The sequence below is a fragment of the Syngnathus acus genome, chromosome 2, assembly GCF_901709675.1.
Source record: "Syngnathus acus chromosome 2, fSynAcu1.2, whole genome shotgun sequence".
Taxonomy (NCBI): Eukaryota; Metazoa; Chordata; class Actinopteri; order Syngnathiformes; family Syngnathidae; genus Syngnathus; species Syngnathus acus.
In genome coordinates this window covers 14994193-15015020 of record NC_051088.1, presented here as the reverse complement: position 1 = coordinate 15015020, position 20828 = coordinate 14994193, and the positions used below count along the sequence as shown (strand labels likewise).

The following is a 20828-nucleotide window of genomic DNA, read 5'->3' as shown; positions in this document are numbered from 1 at the left end:
GGTCGTTAGGTAAACAATTTAAGCTAATTTAGCTAATTATGAAGACTCGATATGTGACAAAGTGACAAACAGATCATTTAAGCCAATCAACATTTTGTGGAATGTCACATTTCCTCATTTTCTTGGCAGCTAAAGAGCCCAAGCATTTCTGCGTCTGTCCATTTTGAATGGAGCAGGAGGCTAACTGGAAATAAATGTTGTCATTTCCATCAATGGCAAGATCAGATCAGTCCACAACAGAACTGCAGCACATCCATATCATGTTATATCATCAAACTTGTCTTTGTTAGCTTTCATGGGGCTGTCATGTGGAAAGTTGGAGGCAAAACTACAACCAAAATCTATTTCATCACTAATTGGAGATACTGAATGAAAATATCTACATTTACTCAATGTCTTGCCAAGAGATTGCTGAGATAATGATACGCTGCTGGTTTATGACCAGGCTGATGTGAGGAGGCAATTTGCTATGCTTAGTTGAACTTATTTCAGCCAGTGCTGAAGGATTAACTCTGCATGTGTGTTTTGCCTTTGGCTTTTTTTTTCTTCTTCAGAGCTTCGACGGGAAGAAAAAAAACCTGAGAAGAAGAATATACTCCAGACGTTATTTTGAAGTAAATGGACTCAGATTGTGTCCAAGTACTTCTATCAAGCGTTTCAGGTGTTTCGGATAGTCAGAGATGACTCGTGCTAACCAAGATAACTAACCAAGAGTGTTGCGAGTCCAAATTGTTTCACTTCACCGACTTCTAAAAAGTATTCAACGAGCCAAGTTTTCAGGTGAGCCTCGAGAGTGTTTATTGTCTCGCCGTCTCTGTTTGCACCTCTGGAGTCATGACTCACCTCCCTAATCTTGTCTACACTGTGGCCTACGTGCTGTCTTTCCTCTTCACCTGCCACATGTTGTTTCACTGGATCTTTCAAGGTGGCTCAGGTGATTCTATTGCCATAACAACCAAGAGCAAAACGCTGACTCAGCAGTTGGCCCTTGTTTAATTGCCAAAACCATCTGCTTTAACCTGCAGAAGATATCACGGTACCTTGAGATATACGAGTTGGATTCCTACCAAGACCAAGCTCGTAAAGGAAAATACTTGTATCTCAAAATCTCTTCCCCATTGAAATCAATGGAAATACCATTAATCTGTTCCATCTTGTAAAAAAAAAAAATAAATAAATAGTTTTTAATGAGGAAATAACATCCCTCTACAATATTGCACTATATGAAAACATACAGTAATGACATGATTAAATAAAATGTAAAGAAATTATTGCCGTTGCTTGAAGGATTATAACCCCATAACACCAATGACATTTATAAACCAGTCGATGGCGTTTCCCATAATGCGTTAGCCTTAAGCTCGCGGACAAAATAATTTTTTTTTGCTTTAAATACACCTGTCGTAAATCTCTTTGTTTTAGTGAGCCTTATTTTTTGAACATTTGTTTACTAATTGAGCAATTGCTGTTTGTTGTGCAGCTACTTGATTTGAATTCACGTCTACCATACAGTGTTGGTATCAAAGTCGAGTCACACGTATATAAAGCCGCCAGTGAGCAAAGAAAAGCTGACTGAATAGTTTCAACATCTGAAGTCTGGGTTCTCCACACATCCTACATGCTGATGCAAGGAGGTGGTGACAGCTTCACCATGATGATGACATATGAGGGGGGAGACAGATAAGAGTAACCCTTGTTTTTTTTTGTTTTTTTTTGTTCCTCCTCCCTTGCCATCGCTTTTATTGAGTAATTGTCTGCGCCAACTCTTCATGTCTGCACTCGACATCTTAATTCACCATACAGGCTCGCACGGGCGAAGTTGACACCTTTTTCCCCTCTATGAGCGCGTCCGTGGAGGGCTGATGCAGCCATTAAACTGAGCAGTAATAATATTACCAGCCATTACTTCCAGGAAGTGCTCTAAATTCTGCCAGATTGAGCGGGATAGCCGGACACTGACCTCAGCATTACTGAGCAGTAAAGGTCACAGGCGGTGAATCCAATTTGCCAGTGGAAATATGATCTCCGCCCTAACCTCACCGCAGCGTCTCCATTCTGAGATTCTGTCTCAATTTGCAGTTAATTTTCATTGCTCACGGGACATCTGATCGTTCCGCATTGAAAAAAATGAAACCTAATATGGAATTGTTCCCCGTATTGTATCATAACAACTGTTCTGGGAAAGACTTTCCTCAGGATTTATGAGTTTGTGTGTGGTTGGCCACTCAGGTTGGACCTGGCTTGCCATCTCCATTCCAGCTGCAGCAGCAGTGATAGATTTTTATTTTAAGTTGAGGCCCTAATTAAGGCTCACCAAGAAGGCTCCTTCACGCCTTTAATCCCCCAATCAATTTTCTCATCAGCTTCATGGCTAAATCAGGCTCGATGTCTTTGCAAACTGCACACTCGTCACTCTGCTGACACTTGGATTTTTATCTTGGTTGGAGGAGACAATATGCATTAACGGTACCTCGTCTGAAAATTTCCCAAATTTTGAAGGGCCCTAATGAGCTGTGAGTGAATTGAATTTGAATGAACAGATCCCCTTGAAAATGTAATGTGCCTCCCGCTTGGCCTAAATGAGTTTGTCTAATCCTGCTAACAGATACACAAACAATCGCGTAATCTACTTGGCAGAAAATAGCAGGGCCGACACAATGGTGGGATGTAGATCGAGTTAATATCTGATGAAAAAGCTGTCCCAAAACACCAAAACTATCCTTAGAAAGCTTTTGTTTCAGAAGCGCAAAGCTCATTTGGATTCTTTGTTCCATATGAACAGCATACATTGAAGTTAGTTTAGCCCTATTTCCACAGCAGCACTGCTTTTGGTTTCATACCATTTCCACTTATTCGAGCACATTAAGTTCTCCAAAGCAAGACAAAGACTGTTGATCATGAGTGGTTCATACACCCCCCCCCACCCCCTCCAAAATAACATGCAGCAATAGAAATGGAATAGGAAGAATACCTATTGATTTTTCAACAACAGAGAAGAAAAATCAATTTTCTTCCATTCTGAAAATAATCAGCCGAATGCCACGAGGAGCACACAATGATGCCATTGTTCTCCATAGTTTACAGAGGACAGGCAACGTCTGTGTTTGACCTTGCCGCAGACAGAATTACAGTGTGGTAACCATTACACAACTTACTTTTCTGTGAAGACTTAGTCATGTCTTTTCAAGAGAGGACATAAAAGGAATTACATTTTGCTTCAATGTCAAATTGTCGGTGTACACCTTGTATAACACAAGGAAACTGACGGTCACTTCAGTGCAACGCAACACAGCCATGAATGGCTAAACCATTGGCAACATATTACAAAGATCGAAAGATTGTGGCCTAAGTCCAAATATCATCAAAAAGCCTTATGAATAATATATTGTTCTCTTATTTTACCCACTTTAACAAATTGTGCAAAGACCTAGGGGATCTCATACGAGTAACATTGAAGCATTATATTAAAAAAAACAATAGAAATGATCAGTTTTGCAGGAGATTGTGATTTTCTCCCATCTAAAAGTTCAAGGACCTTGTAGAATTTAAATCAAATGCGCAGCACAAGAGAAGGAATGAGCAAGTCAAAATAAATAATTGACAAAAAAACACATTTCCAAACCACTTTAAAGCAGAGCATGTCTGCTACGAGATGTGGTGTAAATCTATGGGAATGACGAAATTAATCTTTTTAGTTTCATTCAAGAACTGTATGAACAAGATGTAAAATCAATATGAGGAGATAAAGTTACTTGAACTTTCAGTGGCAATTGGAACGTTATCTTTGACTTCAACTATACTTTATTCATCCTTGTGATTTATCGATTCTGTTTTAAACATGATGCTCAAATAGGATGAATCAATTAATCATTCAATAAATGTGAGCACACCCTCATGTCCTAATTGGGCCCAATTAATCAGACTGGCCTTTCCTAGATGACCACCGACTTTCTAAACAAGCTGAGAGTAAAGGTGATGGATTAGTGAAGTGGGACATCCTCAAATGGAAAGAGGGGGACCATGTGCGTGCGTTTGTGTGCGTGAGTGAGACCTGTTGGGAGAAGCGCTGTTGGGTCTGGATCTGGTAGTGATCCCCAGTCACTACATGGGAACTGCTGGCAGAACTAGCGGGCCGCGGCAGCGTCTCCACTTCCTGGATAGCCTCCATGGTAACGCTCTGCGGAAGCACCTGGAAGAGCGACGTCACGTACATGATGACGCTCTTCTTGTCGGGATGAGGCACTGCCACATCTGAACAATGACAAGTGAAAGGACAAGTTACATTTTGAAATGCTCTGCTTCTTGGTTGCACAATTCTTCTGTCAATGTTTTCATAACAAATAATGACTGAATCAACTGAATTTTTCAAAATTGTACTTAGTGTCTCTGTGTTAAAATTTGCACTATTATATCGTTCATTAACAAGCGCATTTGAGGAGTCCTTGTGTAATTACATTTTCATTTTAAAATTGTATTTGTAACATGAAAGCTTTTCAGTTGCTTACTTGAGTATCTTTATGGCTTTAAAGTCAGCCCTGCAGAAGTCTGATGTTTTTCTAGTGTTTTGTTTTCAAACAGTTTTTAATGCAAAGCAACGATCCAAAGTGGACTCTCTGGGGTAATGATACATTTTGAAACATGCCCCTCATTTTTATTACTTTGGCCTCTACTCTTTCTGTCCTTTTCATTTTTCACTTAGGTTGCTGGCTAGAATGTTGAAATCACAGATGGTTGTGCCCTTAGTTACTAGCAAATTGTCCTGGTGATGTACAAAAATGATCTGAGCAGTGGTTGGAAGCCACTTGTGCTGCAGAGAGGGAATTTGTGAAGGAGACAACTTTGATTCCTTTTTAGATCAAAATTAAGGGACAATTGTTATTTTCACTGGGAACTGAAAAGACAAAAAAATGCTGCGTTATTTTGCTAACCTGCTCTCTGGGTAGCTGTGAATTTTGAGCAGATTGGGTTACCTTTATTTTTCACAATTGTAAGACATGGCCAGAAACTTAAACTGATTACAGCAGCACCAATTGAATGTAGCTTCATTGGAGTGTGTATGTGCGTGCCGTTGTTAGTTACCTTCTGGATCCAACAGTCTGTCGATGCCCAGATGTTGCTCTGCCTTACTAAAAGCATGTTCCAGTCGGTCAATCGCCGACTCCTTGGCCTCCACAGAGCTCCAATCAAACAGTTCTGGTCTTGAGTTGGAAGGGGGGGGGGACAACGAATAGTGATTTTATTTGATAATCTGCCCAAGGTTTAATTAGGAATTTGATAGCACACGTATAGCAAAATGAAATACGATGACCAACATGAAAAAGAATGGCCCTTAAATGAATAATGCATGAAAAAACAAGGGCAAAGGGTCTCTAGCAGACCCACTCAGAAATGCTACTTGACCTGTGGCTGTGCAGGAGGGCATTGAACGCCAGCCCATCATTCCAGCTGCTGGAGAAGTTGACCACATTGACCTGACGACACAGACAATGGACAAAAATTACCTCATTTGTCAAACAAATTTGTTATGTTGCACAAAATAATGAGTGGGCAGGCACTTCGGACACACAACAACAAATGGTGTACACATTTTTTTATGGTGTACAAATGCTTGATTGCTGTAATTAAGCAGAATTTTCTGCACTTCATTATTTTTGGCAACTTACAGTTTTATTAAATGTAAACTTTAATTCTGACATTTCCACTAACTATCTTTCTAAGGCCAACTAAATGAAATCAGACGAACTTGTTTTCTGATCACTTGTCCGTAATGTGTAGTGAATGATATACCGTAAAACAAACAACACGTTAGAGAACCGGGTGAAACATTTCTCCGGTTTTTCACAGAACCAAGCGGTTGCTATGAATGACACTGACCTGAGGGTACTGGCTTGTGTTCTGACGAACCCAGCTCAGGAGAATCTTCTCACTGTTGGTCTGCTGTAGGCCAGCCATCACCTCCTTCATCACATCCTTTACCTGAAAATGCACAAACAAAATTAAAGGGTACCCATAAAGACACTAACCTCAATTGAGGAGTTACTGTTGGCGCGGCCCTCGACAACTATCCTTGTTTCTCACATGGCCGCTTGAAGAAAATAATTGCCCACCCCTGGAATGATCCTTTCAACTAATCCTGACTGAGGAGCTGGATTAGATGGCAAGGGAGGATGCCAGACAGACCTGGCAGGCCTAAAGTGAGCAAAGTGAGGCTGCAACGGGAACGTCTGGCAGAGTTTCCCACCGAGTCTTCAACTACACACCTGCAGCAGAATTTGCTTCCATCCAGAGAGGGCCAGGGGATTTGGAGTATCTGTTCCCTCCACTGCTGAGGCTGCTAATTGCCGTACCTCGTAAAACCACTTTACTTACAGTTATGGATCGCCCTCGTCATGAAAAATGTCTAGTTTTCTGTACGCCCCTCAGCTACGAGTGGACAACATAAGACAAATCCACTATAAATAGCTGTACTAAAGGATCAGCTCCTCTCTTGGCTTCTGAATTATGACTTTTAGTTGTTCTTTGCAGAAGATCAAGAAAAGATGTCTGTTGTTATATTACACTGGTCCCACAAGCTTTACTATTTTAATTTTGTGTGTGCGCTGATTCTGAACCTGCCCTCATTTTTTCAGGTTTTCATAATAATAATAATAATAATACTATCGTATTTAATTTAGTAATACATTTAGCAACATTTGTGAATTAAGGCTTGTGTTCAGCAACAGGTACAATTTTTTCTCTGAGGCGACATAAAGATAAATTACAACAGATGGTAAAAATCTAAAACCAAATGAAAACATTTATGAAATTACCATCAAAAATACATTGGGGGAGACAGGAAGCTATCTTTACATTTTCCAACATGTTGCTCTACTGTTTGTGTTTCGACATCCATTAATTAAAGGGTAACAACACTGTAACTTAAGTGCTAATTGTCTGCCTATGGTGTTGTAAACTAAGATGAGTCTGGCACTTCTAGATTATGTTTGTTTGTTTATATACAGTATAATGGCATTGACAAAATAAAACATGTCTTTCGTTCAAACACACATTACAATGCACTTAGTGCGGTCTACATTTGTGTATCTCATTATTTGTGCATAAAGGAAAGGAAAGGACAGCAGTGTAACTCTTGTGTGTATGCATGCGTCTCCTGTATATGTGTGTGGTTGGTTGTGCAAGTGACATATTTGGGTCACTTGTTCAGATCCAAGGAGGACGCTTTTCACCAGCCAGACGTGTGTTACTTTTACAGCAACTGCATATTTAGTATGTGCCTTTACACTCACTCTGAAAAGTGTAAACAACCACAACAAAGCCCCAAAGACAAATGCTATTACACAATTCTATGCCATATGTGCCCCGACCACCCTCCCTCTATCCCTCAGCACACCAACCAACTAAATCTATTAATAGAGTTTGCAGTCAAGGGTCTCCCCCACATACTCAAACACAATTGGATGTACACACGGTTTGTCGGCCATTCTCCACTGACCACGGTCTAGGTAGGCAAAGAAGGGGAATTGGTGCTAATTTGAGAGTAGGTCACTGTATTCATTTCCACTTTAATCAAAAGGTTGCTTAGACAAAGACAGCTACAGTGTATACGCTCTCTAACCGAACCACGCTCACCGAACAAACTGAAACTGAATTTGTAGGCAGTCAAGCACATGCCAAGGCAACAGGTGGCGCTGTAACCCCAAAATCAATACGTCCAGTTTTTGTATTACTCAACCTGATTCAGACCACACGGGCTGTGCCCAAATTCACAGGCTGGGTCCTCCAAAGGGCACAAGTTCGGCCGCACGTTTTTTGCAGTCCACAGAGGTTACATGAGAGGAGCTTTTGAAGGACCCACCCTGCAAATTGTCTATCGGAAATTTAAAAAACGCATGAGGTCGGTGATGCAAACAGAATGATATATTCAAGAACTCACAAATATGTTACTCAACAACCACAATGACGTAAATTTCACAGTTGGGTTAAAGTTTTCCATCAATCACCTAACGCAAATGGGCTACGAGCTAGCTTCAGCCGAAAGTTAGTTGTGCTAATGTAAGCAATTATTTATATTTAGTAATTATTTATAACTGAAGCAGAAAAAACTGTCAACTACACACACCTGCCAGTGGAGAATGATGCTCCAGATGAGGCCAAGAATGAGTTTGTGATTGCCATCAACGATGTCCGTTGCGCCAATGTTCACCAACTCAACCTACAGAAAGGTGAAATTACTTAAATCGCAGAGTAGAAAACAAACAAACTAACTAACTAACTAACTAACTAACTAACTAACTGACTGACTAACTGACTAACTGACTAACTAACCAACTAACCAACTAACCAACTTACCAACTAACTAACTAACTAACTAACAAAAAACACATCTAAGAACAGTTTTTCACTTAACCTAATTTGCAATTTTTCACTTTATCGCTTCAACATTTTGTTTTTCATGAAATAATATGTAAACGTGGAATTAAATTTTAAAGCACTGGCCTTATCTAGACACTATCTAATTAAATAGTTTATAAAATGAAGGCTACCAACTGACTAAAATGAAGCCTTTACGATTTGAAAATTGCATTCTACTCCATAATGATGTCGATTTGAATCTGCTTAATAGTTCAGCCCTAGTTAGAAGCTCAAAGTTTGTCACATTATTCCACAGTAAACTACACTGTTTCACGACACAATTCTTATTTTTACAAGCCTGCAGACACAATAAAATATCTACTACAAAGAGGAATTTGGTTACTTACATTGTTCTTCTGCAAGATCTGGAGAGCTCGGTTGACATTGTTGAGCGAGTGAACCCGTGAGGTGCCCTTTTCCAACCTCACCTACAAATACACACCGACACGCAGGACTTCAGCCACCCATGCAATGAAAAGTCTTCTCAACATCTTGTTCAGAGTACTGAACAATGTGAAATTGTACCAGCTCATTTCCAACTAGACCCTGCAAGAGCTCCAACAAGCGTCGTCCATCGCACAGGTCTGAGAAGAGATCCTCCACAGGTGGTTTCCCTGTCTGGAACGTGTATGGAATTAGTGACATTAAGTCAAATTAAAGAAACGTGAAACAATCATGATACGACTCTCGTGTTTGTGGTTATTTCATGCTCAGTGTGCACATGGTTAAAAAACAAACACCTTAAGTTTTGAATCCATTCGTTGCTTTTCTTTGCCACCTGACAATGCGATAAAGGGAATGTCATGTGACTGAGTGTCATTGACTCAGTGTCATTGTGTGAGAATTGAACCCAGTCTGTATGCATTGAATTCAGGGTTAGCCTCATTGACCTCCTTTGGAGATCAATAAAGTCGGTAGAATAGAAAAATGAAAAGCACAGGTGTTGCCATGGTGATCCTACCATGGTGGTTTCCAACATCGGTGGACCAGGGAGAGAGAGACTTGGTTTTGTCAAAAAGAACATTGGATATGGACATGGGCATCAACAAATGAGAAAGTAGAGTTGGCTGGCTGCTGACTAGCAAACCTGTTAGCTAGTCTGCATGTTGCGTGACTGAGTGTGATTCAGATAGTATGCAAGTGTTTTGTTTTTATTTTTTTATTGTTTGTTCAATAAAGCGTGTCTATCCTTGACCAATTTCAAGGGCATTACAATAGATTCCAACTAGCCATGATAGGCTGCATTAAATTAGATAATATTGATACCTTGTAGTCCCTCATGGACATGCTGCTGCGTTATACATTTCACTTTATCTTGTCAAATGCGAAATGATTCCATAATTTGGACATTCCCAGTCTTTTACAATGTTATTCTAGAGAATTGGCACAATTGCGGCGACTTATTTGTCAACTGACTTCTGCGTGCGACTGTAATACCGTGTGTTGAATAAAAGATTTTGCTTCCAATATTTTGTAATGGAGTTATTCAAGTTATTTGTTTAATCGTTAGAGCTCAAGCAACTTCGAGGAGCTACAGTGGCGAGTGTACTGGAAAAATGCAAACGAAAATAAAGAGAGAGAAATGACCACAGTCCTTCATTGGGATTGTCTTGGGAGTCGAGTCTCGTTCCGCTCCAGGAAATGAAAATCATACACAATTATCAATGCTTCCTAACTGAACAGTTTTGCATCCTGAAAGTCTGATTAACTTAAAATGACTTAAATATTATTTCACATTATAATCATGAAGCATTAAGGCGGAAACTGTCGTACCTTAGAGAGCTGTGAGTTGACCCATTTTGTGAAAGTCTTCTTCTGCACATCTTCTCTTTCATCTGACAGTGAGAGGACCACAATAAAGTTCATCAGCAGGGATTGTAACAAGGCAGGTAGAAATAGATACAAGGATATTATCAATGCAAACTACACAGGGGTGCGAGCACGCACACACACACACACACACGCACACACACACAAATAGTGTCCTCAGTATGACAGGCATCTCCAATCTAGCTCAGGGTTAATTGCATTGTCAGCTCATCAATCATCACATTACTAACAAACATTTTGCCGGTCCACTCATGAATATTTTCATATAGATTGCAGTCATTGCAAGATCAATACAATGCCAGTTTGCAAAATATGAAAAAAAAAAGAAAAATTAAATGGTCTGTCACTTATTGTGCTGTCCTCACTCTGAAGCTCTACAGAGGGTAGAATACATACTATACAGCACAACATATTCTACCTTTGGTACTCAAAGCGCTGTTCATCTACTGATGCCACATCATCAGGAGCAACTGGGCCTTCAGTGTCTTGCTCAAGGACACTTCACCATGGTAACAACCTCTGGCTTGGGAGACAACCACTTAACCACTGAGCGATGCCACCACAACTAAATTAAAGTTACATTTTTATTCCCATCCATCCGTCCGTCCCGCCGGCCGTCACTTCCACCCATCTATCCATCGCTTGTCCTGTTCAAGTTGACAGGGCACTTGAGCCCATCTCAGCTGACTTTGAAGGAGAGGCCTTTCTCTCTCAAAACTGGACGCCAGACAAAGAACCATTCTCGCTCACAATCAAATCACTGAGTGGGAATTAGTGCCTCATTTCCACATAAACAGTGGTCTTTAAATGGTACCAGCAAACTGAACTACTACAAATACCACACTATTAAGATAGCACATTAGTAAGAACTTTGGAGCAAGAAACACAACAGTCTGCATTTTAGTTTACTTACTAGTCACTGGAATGAAAAACGACTATCTATGTACGCAATAAAATGCAATACAATATAATAATATTTATATATACGTATATGCAGGTGGTATCATTTAAATATTTCAGAATACCGTAATTTTCGGACTATAAGTCGCGTTTTTTTTCATAGTTTGGGTGGGGGGGCGACTTATACTCAGGAGCGACTTATATACATATATATGGTTTTTTTTCACTTTTTTGGGCATTTTATGGCTGGTGCGACTTATACTCCGGTGCGACTTATAGTCCGAAAATTACGGTACTACAGTGGCTGGGTTTCTCATGTCTAAAGGAGTCAGTCTCATGTCTAAAGGAGTCAGTCTCACACGGCCTGTCACCACCCTAATGGAGCTCAGCAAAGTGTAAGCAGAAGTCCCATGAGGGCAAACAAGAGATCCGTTTGCGGTCCACGTGGCACCACTGCAACTGTCACGTTTGTCACGGATTGGGCATCAGTTGCCTGGCAACGGTCACGGCCGTAAGCCACGGATGAAATCATGAGACCAAAATCCAATCAGATGGAATTGTTACAGAGAAATGTGCTAGAGGTGGAAGTGATGGGAGGGAAGAGGGATAGAGAGGTGAAGAAGAAACAGGGGAATTTGGATGGAATATGTACATATTTTCAAGCAACAATACGAATACATTCATTCATCTTCCAAACCGCTGTCCCAGCAGGGTAAACCCTGAACTGGTCGCCAGCCAATTGAAGGGCACGTGTAGACACCCTGAAATGGTCATTTCATGTTAAATATTAAATTGTTAAATTGCTATTTGTGATTATTGTGAAGTTACAGTAGTGTGTAAATGAGTATGTATTAATATATATATGGATATATATATATATATATATATATATCCATATATATGTATAAGCTATTTAAGCCGCTTTCCCCCACTTCCACCTGTTCCAGCTTAACCATTACACTTCTGCAGAGATTAAGACCACTGCCAAATTAGCGGCCAAAAACCCATGCAGGTACAAAATTGCAAAAATGAATGTCATGAGACAACTTGTATTACTATTCCGCCTTATATTATACTTGCAATAAAAACGACAAACAACAAAAAATGGGTTGTTTTGTGCAAAACAACCCAGAAAGTTATGCTGGGTTGTTTTCAACGCAGCATTTTTAAGGATGTTGGAAGCCAGGCTGGCACCGGAAAAAAGGACAGATTAGAGCCTCAAATATTCTGGAATGAAATTTTCTGGACTGATGAGACACAGATGATTCTTTACCAAAGTGATGAAAAGCCTGAAGTCTTGACAAAGCAAGCATCTGCTAAAGCCCGTACGCCAATGAGCGGCAAACCAGAGGCGTAGCCAAGCCGGGGCGAGCCGGGGCGGCGCCCCGGCTAGGACTCCCTGCGCCCCGGTTGAAAAAAATCGAGCTTTTTCGATTCTTCATTTTCATGCCGTTTTTTTCTTTCGGTCTTGCGCGAATGTGCTTGCGCTATTCTATGTGCGCGATGTTATCCATTCACCGTTTGCCTCCCGGACCCGGATGTTGTTTTAGCGATCAGCGAACGGCGTGGGTGATGTTCGATTTTTTTTCCTGTGGGCGTGCGCCCCTACTGGAAGAATTCCTGGCTACGCCTCCGCGGCAAACGTTTGCAAGGGTAGCGGATATTGATTTTTTTGTCCGAGTTCTTCAAGGTCACAAAGGCAATTGACATTCACCAACAGTTTTGATGGTTGCCAACAGTTTTTCTTGTCGCAGGTATTTATGACAAGAAAAAACATTAAAACTGTTGGTGAATGTTTGACTATTTTTGAATGAACCCTGCTGAAAAACTCAACAATAAAAAAATCTATTAAGTAAAATGTTCTGTCTGCATTTCCTATCTTCCTTGTTTTAAGCAATAAGAGGCCCATAAAGAAGTTATTTTCAACCATTTATCTGCTTACACTCTTTTTGATTATGATTTTAGAAAATTGCAGTTTTATTTTTGTTTAATAAAAGCATAAAAAAGTATGTTTTGGGGGGATGGAATACATTAATGCTGTGTCCATTCATTTCAATGGGCAACATTAATTTGGTATACAGTAGCTGCAGCAAAGCATAAACACAAATTGCAAGCTTGGTCTTGGAAGAAATTAACTTTGTCCAACTACCATTTTAGGTGGTGATTCGTCATGCTCTTCCCAGTATTTCGGCTTGCAACCCTTTTGAGTCAAAGCAAAGCGGCGTCATGAACTGTAGAACACGATTAAGACATCCATCCGGTTCGATGATCAGTCTTTATGTAAATTGAGTCCAAATCACATTTCCTAGATGCCACTGCTGAAAATGAGATTGAAGTTGGACATGTTTACATCTTAAAAGTCCATTTCAGGCCATATCCTATCTGAATCCCTCGATCCAATATCCTACCAACACTTTCCCACAGCAGTTTACGTCTTCATAAAATTAGACTTTCCTTTAATTACTTCCTTAGGAAACAAGCAGGTCTTCCTCTTCCTGTGCTTTATCAGTGAGTAGGCCTATAAAGGTTTTTTTTCCCTGACAATTTTTGATGCCTTTATCAAATTGGAAAAATGTTGCCGATGAGAGGATGTGCCCTGTTTAAATCAGCAATATGTAATTTGATGTTAATGTAACTGTTTGAAAGACAAATATACTTTAATTATACAGCCACTGTTTGAGTCAGTATATCTAAAAATAAAAAGTGGCTATGAACTCTGCAAAATATTTTACACCATGTACGTATACAGGACTAGAAGCAGGGCAATGCGCTTTCTCATCATATCACCGGGGTCAGAATTCAATTCCGACCAAGATAGCTCTGTCCAGCTAAAAGGTTTGTCTAGCAACTCCTGCAATGTATGTCCAAGCTCTTCAATCAGATCACAATCTCGCATCAAATTTCTCTTTCTATCAAACCTGTTTGTCATCCAGTCGGAGCTCTGTTTATTTCCTCCATATCCCGCTGACTGGAAGACTGCTTGTAGTATATTCTTTAAATAAAGATTAATCATACTGATACCAACTGTATGTATCTTAAAGGCAAAATGCTTTAAAAAACAAAAAGTGAAGCTGGAAAAAGAATCTATTTAAATTTCAACATGTAGAACACACATAATCATAATCTCAGGTAAAATAGAGCGAATATGGCTAATTGGAGTTTTTCTGTTGCTTGCAACATACCCTCACAATTTTATCTATTGAATGATTAAAATGGTAATGGGTTTTTGGAAATACCAGAGAGCTTTTTCACAGCTCTGCTGCTGATAATTAAAAAATGTGGTAGCATAAATTATATTGCCTTTAGAAAGATTTGCAGAGGTATATTTTACTCTGGTGCAAAAAAAAAAATTCCAAAAGTTCATTTGTGCATTCATTTCGAATCATGTTCACGTGATGCATAATGTTACAGTGGCTTACAATGATATTAAACCAATGTTCAAGAATAAAGGTCTCTATTTTTAAAAACACTTGGGCCTGCTACACTACTGTATTTTAATTTTAGTCACTATGGAAATCCCAGGGGAGTTAAGTCCTTACTGAGGTGGTACTTGGTTTAAAATGTTTGAAAACTATGCTGCATCATCAGGAAGGAATATCCATCCATCCATCCATCCATGATCGATTTGCAGCAGATAGAAATGGATACACTATAATCATCATCATTATAAACTGTACCAACACAAACACTAGCCAGGACGCACCGATTTCTTTTGGTCCTGATATTATGTAAGCACCCTCACAGATGCTGTAGCACAAGTATATATCTTTTCAAAAGTCAACCCTTAGTCCCAGGGTACATGTTTTATTTATCTGCTATTGTTTATAAATCAACTCCAGGGGTCCACTGGACAATGTGCAATTTTTAATGGCACCTCATACTTAGTGGGCTGTTATTGTCATGATTATATTCTGCATTTCGTACATTTTGTTAGTAATACGTAGTAGTAGTTGTTATAATACTATAAAACAAGTAAAAAAAAAAAGCCTATAAAATAGCATTGGTACTGCATAATGCCAATGATTATCGCCCAAATAATCAATTTATTCATGAACCAGCCTGAGATAATCACAACTGCAACTTGCAAGATGAGAATTTGTGACATTAATACATAAGTGTAGAAATAAATCATCACGCATGCATGCGATACTAATTTTGTAGGGTTTGTATTGAAACAGTAATAAGGATGGGGTTTTAAAATTGAAGCAAAGTGGCTCATTTAATAAACAATCAGACAGCAGCATGTTGCTTCATCCATCTTGCTTCATCTTTCGCTAGACATGTATTTATTACATTGTGTTTTTCCATAAGTTAATTTACAATTCAAATTTGGAATAATTGAACAAATGGCGCATTGATGGTGGAACCTTGTAAATATTTAAAAAATATATATCTTAACTTTCAAAAATCAAGGCTGCCAATAATATTGGCCAAAAGTGCACAGTAGCCCGACACCTGATTTGAACAGGCACATGCTGACCCTTCTTTCACCAAAAGAGCAATTTGCTTCCTGATTTTCACTTCTCTCTGCCCTAATTGGCTTGAGGGATCAGAGAGGATTTGTGGAGGGATGGAGCTCAGCAAAAAGCCCAGACTCCCATCTCCTCTGCCTCTATCTGTACGTGGTGCCCTTTCACCCTTTCTCTATTTATTTTGTTTAATTGGAAAACCAGATGTAAAACAGGGTAGAAAAGACGGCAGTACAAGGAGGACTTGCTGTCTTGTTCAAATAAGAGACATTCTATTTTCCTAGCGCAACTCTGTTAATATAGCCTGTTTGCTAGACCTTCCCTACTTCATTAGAACATGCTAAAAAGTGTGAGGTTTCCCCCCCCCCCCCACACACACACACAAAAGCAAGTAAAATCAAAATATGACACTGTTGTCACAGACACGTTTTTGAAAGCTCAAGTTAAGCCAAACCTGAAAATTTGAAGATACTCTACTCAACATGATCATTAAGACGATACGTACCACAGTCATTTAAAGTGGCGATACACAAATACATTTTAAGGAGGGAAAAAAAGGATTAAAAAGTGCTTGTTTTGTTGGCATACACACAAAATTTGTGACTTTGACCCATCTAGCTTAGTGTAGCTGTAGGCACACACATCTCAAAGGGGGCGTGTACCTTCCTATTCATATGATGTAATGAGTAATAATCATCTAATGAGTAGCATAGCACAATGCTTGATATATTGTTGGAAAGCTCAGCTTATTTTTTTTTTTGACAATCCCAAAAGCCGATTTTTAAAATATGGGTCACCGTGATTTCACTTTGCTGTCACAAATTGTTGCCTTGGCACCAAGATGCCACCAGACGGCACCAAAAGCAATATTGTTCCTAGTTTGGACTGATCACAAAAACAGCGAAAAAGAGAGTATCTCTGTGAGGATGGATTTAAGATCAAGTAAAAAATCTGCAACTAAATATTTGTGAGTTCACTCTACCGCTTTCGTTCCCATAAGTGGGGGCGATGCTAGGCCCTTGCAAGGAGGAAATAAAAAAGCGAGGCCAAATTGTTTTGTTAAATGTGCCGTCAGCGGCTAAGGAATGCAACTTTGTGTTTAAAGCACTTCACCACAAATTAATTCAATGCTGCAAATAAAAATAAAAGAAAATCCATGAGTATTCTGGAGTGCAACGTCTGTCTGGGGATATTGTGGGGGATTATTTACTCGTACGCTCTAAAAGCCACGCAAGAGATAAACACTTGGAATGGTCCATCCTTGTCAAAGTGAAAATAATCCCTGTGTAATGTCACCATGTTTGTAAAACGGATTAAAAAAAACGTTATCAGCATCTTTACAAATATGCTGAAATTTCCTCAGATGAATGAGTGAACCAGTGCAGAGGCATCCCTAGCCATATGTTCTCTTTTTTTTTTTTTTTTAACTTGAATATTTGCTTACAGTGTCAAAACCACCATATGACACATTTTGTAATCAAATTTCACCATCTTTCCATGCTATGCTCGGTTTTCTTGACTGAAAATTACAAATTGTACAGAGGAGCAAATGAAATACAAGACCAGCAAAATTCAGGTGGATTCACATCTGCAGTTTGCTTTCACTGGCCATGACAATTTGTTGTTGTCCGTTTCCGATGTTTACTTTCTCACCCCAACAAATTGGCATTTTTTAGCAACTTTAACAACTACCTTGGAAATACAGGAAGCTACAACATTTCCCCCAAACATAAAAGGGCACTTTTAAAGCATGACTCATGATTAATTATCCTTGTTCCCGCAGTGACAAGAAGATGTGCTATCACACGTGAACAAGGCAAGGGAGTAAATGTGGACAAGGAGCTCATCTCAACACTCACACGTGTGACATCTGGCCCTCTTCTGCCTCTTATTATTTGGCTCTCAATATAAAATACATTATTTGTAGTAAATAATAGGGATGTCCTGATTTGATACTCTGCATCGGTATCGGCTCTGAGTATCGGACAGAATTTGATTAAATCACAGGATCGGCCCGATCCTGTTTCAAGTGTTTTGGCGGCGTCAAAGCGCTTTACGGCAGGCGTAATCAATAACACTAATATGTCTGCTGTGTGCGATTATTTCTCACTACAACTAAAAGAGCTCTTCTTCTATCAGTATACAACCTTTGTCAATCTACAGTTTAAATTGAGTATTGCTTAAAGTATTTAAATTGAGGCTTAAGATGCAGAAGATTAAAATATTGGTTCTTTATTATGACCTGACTCATAGTGTTTGTTAAAAACACCGAAACAATATTGTTCAATGTGTTGTTGGCTAAGTGTAACAAAAAACCTAAGTAATCCTCACAATCCATAATATGGTTCCTTCTGACTCAATTTACTCAGATTATGTGTATTGTCAGAGTCAAGAAACACAATCCACTGTCACGGCAGACGGTAAAGCGTTGTCCAAACTTGGCAAAGTTGTTCAAATTGTTTCTATGTGTTCCAGCAATCGTAAAAAGCAAATAAATCATACTCAGAGTGGGCTTGACAGATGATTATCTAGAAACAAATTGGTCCGTCACATCAGTGCTAAAATTCAAAGGAGAGGAAATGTAAATTGGGCTCCTCAAGACAGGAAAACAGGGAGGCGCCCGAATTTTTGGAGTGCCACATAATCAAAGAGGGGAACAGGCAGGCAGGCGGTGACCATCAAGGCCAGCTAAAACATCAGATTATGCAGGACAGCACGCTGTAACCATTTGAGTATTTAACCTTCGCACTCCTTCTGTACAGTGATCCCATCTTAGCTGTCCAACAGTGCACGAGGAGCAGGAATTACTCTCCAGTGAGCCACCACCAATTCAAGAAATCTCCAATTAGTGTTTTTTTTGTGCTCTTTCCGTCACTCCCTAGCAAGGTGACGCCAAAGTAAATAAAAATAAAAAAGTAGTAATTGGTGTCAAGGAAGTACGCTACATCTCGAAGAAATTATGAAATTCAGCCTGGATTGTTAAAAGACTCCTTTGCTCATTTTCCATAATCAAATCATCTGTATGCATTCATTTTTAGGAACATTTTAGAAGTTTAAAAATTACATCGCAGTGTACCGGGATCATAGTTTGGACTATATTTACCGTTTAATTGTCAATATAAACATTTGCATACCTTTGAGGGGGGGGGCTTGGTGTATAATGGGATACATTAGGCAATATTCACATTTTCATTTCGTATTTTACGAATAGTTGGGGGCTGACTACACATCAATTATCAAATAATTAAAGAAGAGCATTTTGTTTTTCCCCAAAAAATGCGTCAATAAGCACGCTATGTGGGCTGCAGGAATAAATCCACCACACTAATTGACACTGATTAATTTCCTAGCTTGATGATGACATGCTTCCTCCACAGTTGAACATGAAGTATAATCAAATCTTTATAGGGGGTATCGTAAAATTAGCTAGGGCTTCCCCCCCCCCATTAGCAGTATAGATGAGGAGGGGGGAACATCTCAGAGTGTCCGTAGGTTTCCAATAACACGAATAGTGCGTCCTTGTTGTCAACTTGCCATGGTAACGAAAAGTGTGCCCACCAAACAGTTATGCGGTCTACTAATGTAGGAGATCTCTGCTCATCATGGTAACAAGATGCTCTTCATATTAGAAGGCAGGCTTCGGGAATCTTCTGCCTGTCAAATATCCCCCAAAGAAGATGATGTGGTGTATTTACCCTTCAAATAGTTGGAAACTGTCAAAATTTGCTGCAGCCTTTGTTTATCATGTCCGTGTTGAACTCAGCTGAGCTGAGCTGAATGGAAAATAAATCAAAAGCAGGGGGCTGGGACGAGAGCTTCATGCTGAGCGCAGCTTGAAAGCGTGCCCACTCGTGACCTTAAAAGGTGGATTTTTTTTTCATCTGTTGTGGTATTAATAAAACCTGCTTTCAGGAATTCAACTCTGCGGGATGATGAGCCTCACACCGGTGTATTGCCTAATCCATTTTTGTTTTAGATGGAGACAGTCAAGTGTATTCTGATCAGAGAGCATCTTCAATTTTTTCCCTTGACACTTTGGCATGTTCCTTGTCCATTCTTGAGTTGACTGTCGATTCTTAACTTGAATATAAAGCCACTGCTTCTTGAATGGCACAACTCCTCCAGGGAGCACCATTATGCGCTGCTATTTGCGGGGATAGGGACAGGGATAGCCCTGTGGCAAATATCCACAAATAACTGACACTCACCCTAGAAGGGGCTTGTGGTTCCATACAGATGCCATAAGATGGTTACAAAGCATTTAAAAATGGAATAAAGCAGCAACACCATGCATTTGTCATATATACACAATCAATATGTCACAAAACTAAATTCTGCAGTTAAATTATGGAACAACCAAATCGCCAGGCTGTCACTTATTAATTGTATGAGCTCGCATGATAGCCTAAATTCTTGAACACACTTGAGCAAAGTTTTAATATCACAAATATGTGCACTAGTATTTTATTCAAAGGGCCGTTAGTCATTAAACTCACCGTTTGACATTTTAAATATAGAAATAGACTATACAGGCTAGAAGTAGCTGAATGGAGAAAGATGAAACATACTTTCAGTTTCACTTTTGACGGTGCACCAGGACTGCCAACAAAACAGAAGTCAAATACAACAGGAAATACAAACAAACATTACAATGAAGCTCGCGATGCATTCAGCCTGCTTTTGTACTCTTTTAATTTTCAAGTACAGTACAGTTGTGAACTAGAGGGCAGTTGTATTTAACTTTGAAGTACATTTGCCTAAAATTGTGTTTTGCTGGTCATTAAGGTGAGACTTCAAATACACATTGGAACATACCAATTTTGAAATATCTCCTCTGCTAAATATTTCCCCTGCCTACAGTTTCTCTTTCAAATTGTATCTATACAGTTTTAATCCCCCAATCCCTTCAAGAAAAATAAATGACCATAGCAGCCACAAACAACTTTAAGATGTTCTGCTCATGGAATTCACACTACCCCAAGATAGTCTTTTATGGCAAACCTTGAATTGGGGGTGCTGCAGTTCAGGGGACTCAAATTGACAAAGTGAGGCAACACTTTGCAACGACCAAGTCTGTCACTTTTACGATGGGAGTGATGACATCCTCCTTGAAGCTTAATGACGTCACAATAAATAAATACAAAATAGCTTCCAGTGAATTTTTTTCTGTTTGATGGTGATGCTGACTAACTAGACAGTGAACGCCTGCCAGGCACA

At 39.5% G+C, this 20828-nt stretch overlaps 1 protein-coding gene across 12 annotated transcripts in view; it reads right to left on the bottom strand.

The window, feature by feature from the left end:
• dmd (dystrophin) overlaps positions 1-20828 on the bottom strand; it is a 96706-nt gene that overhangs the window by 61249 nt on the left and 14629 nt on the right. For all 12 annotated transcript variants that reach the window (XM_037274288.1, XM_037274231.1, XM_037274297.1 and 9 more), the window contains exons 2-9: positions 10186-10247; positions 8938-9030; positions 8760-8840; positions 8120-8212; positions 5875-5976; positions 5401-5471; positions 5080-5198; positions 4052-4251 (exon numbers count right to left, since the gene is read on the bottom strand). In XM_037274288.1, coding sequence (XP_037130183.1) covers positions 4052-4251; positions 5080-5198; positions 5401-5471; positions 5875-5976; positions 8120-8212; positions 8760-8840; positions 8938-9030; positions 10186-10247 — 821 coding nt within the window. The remainder of the gene's footprint in view (positions 1-4051; positions 4252-5079; positions 5199-5400; positions 5472-5874; positions 5977-8119; positions 8213-8759; positions 8841-8937; positions 9031-10185; positions 10248-20828) is intronic.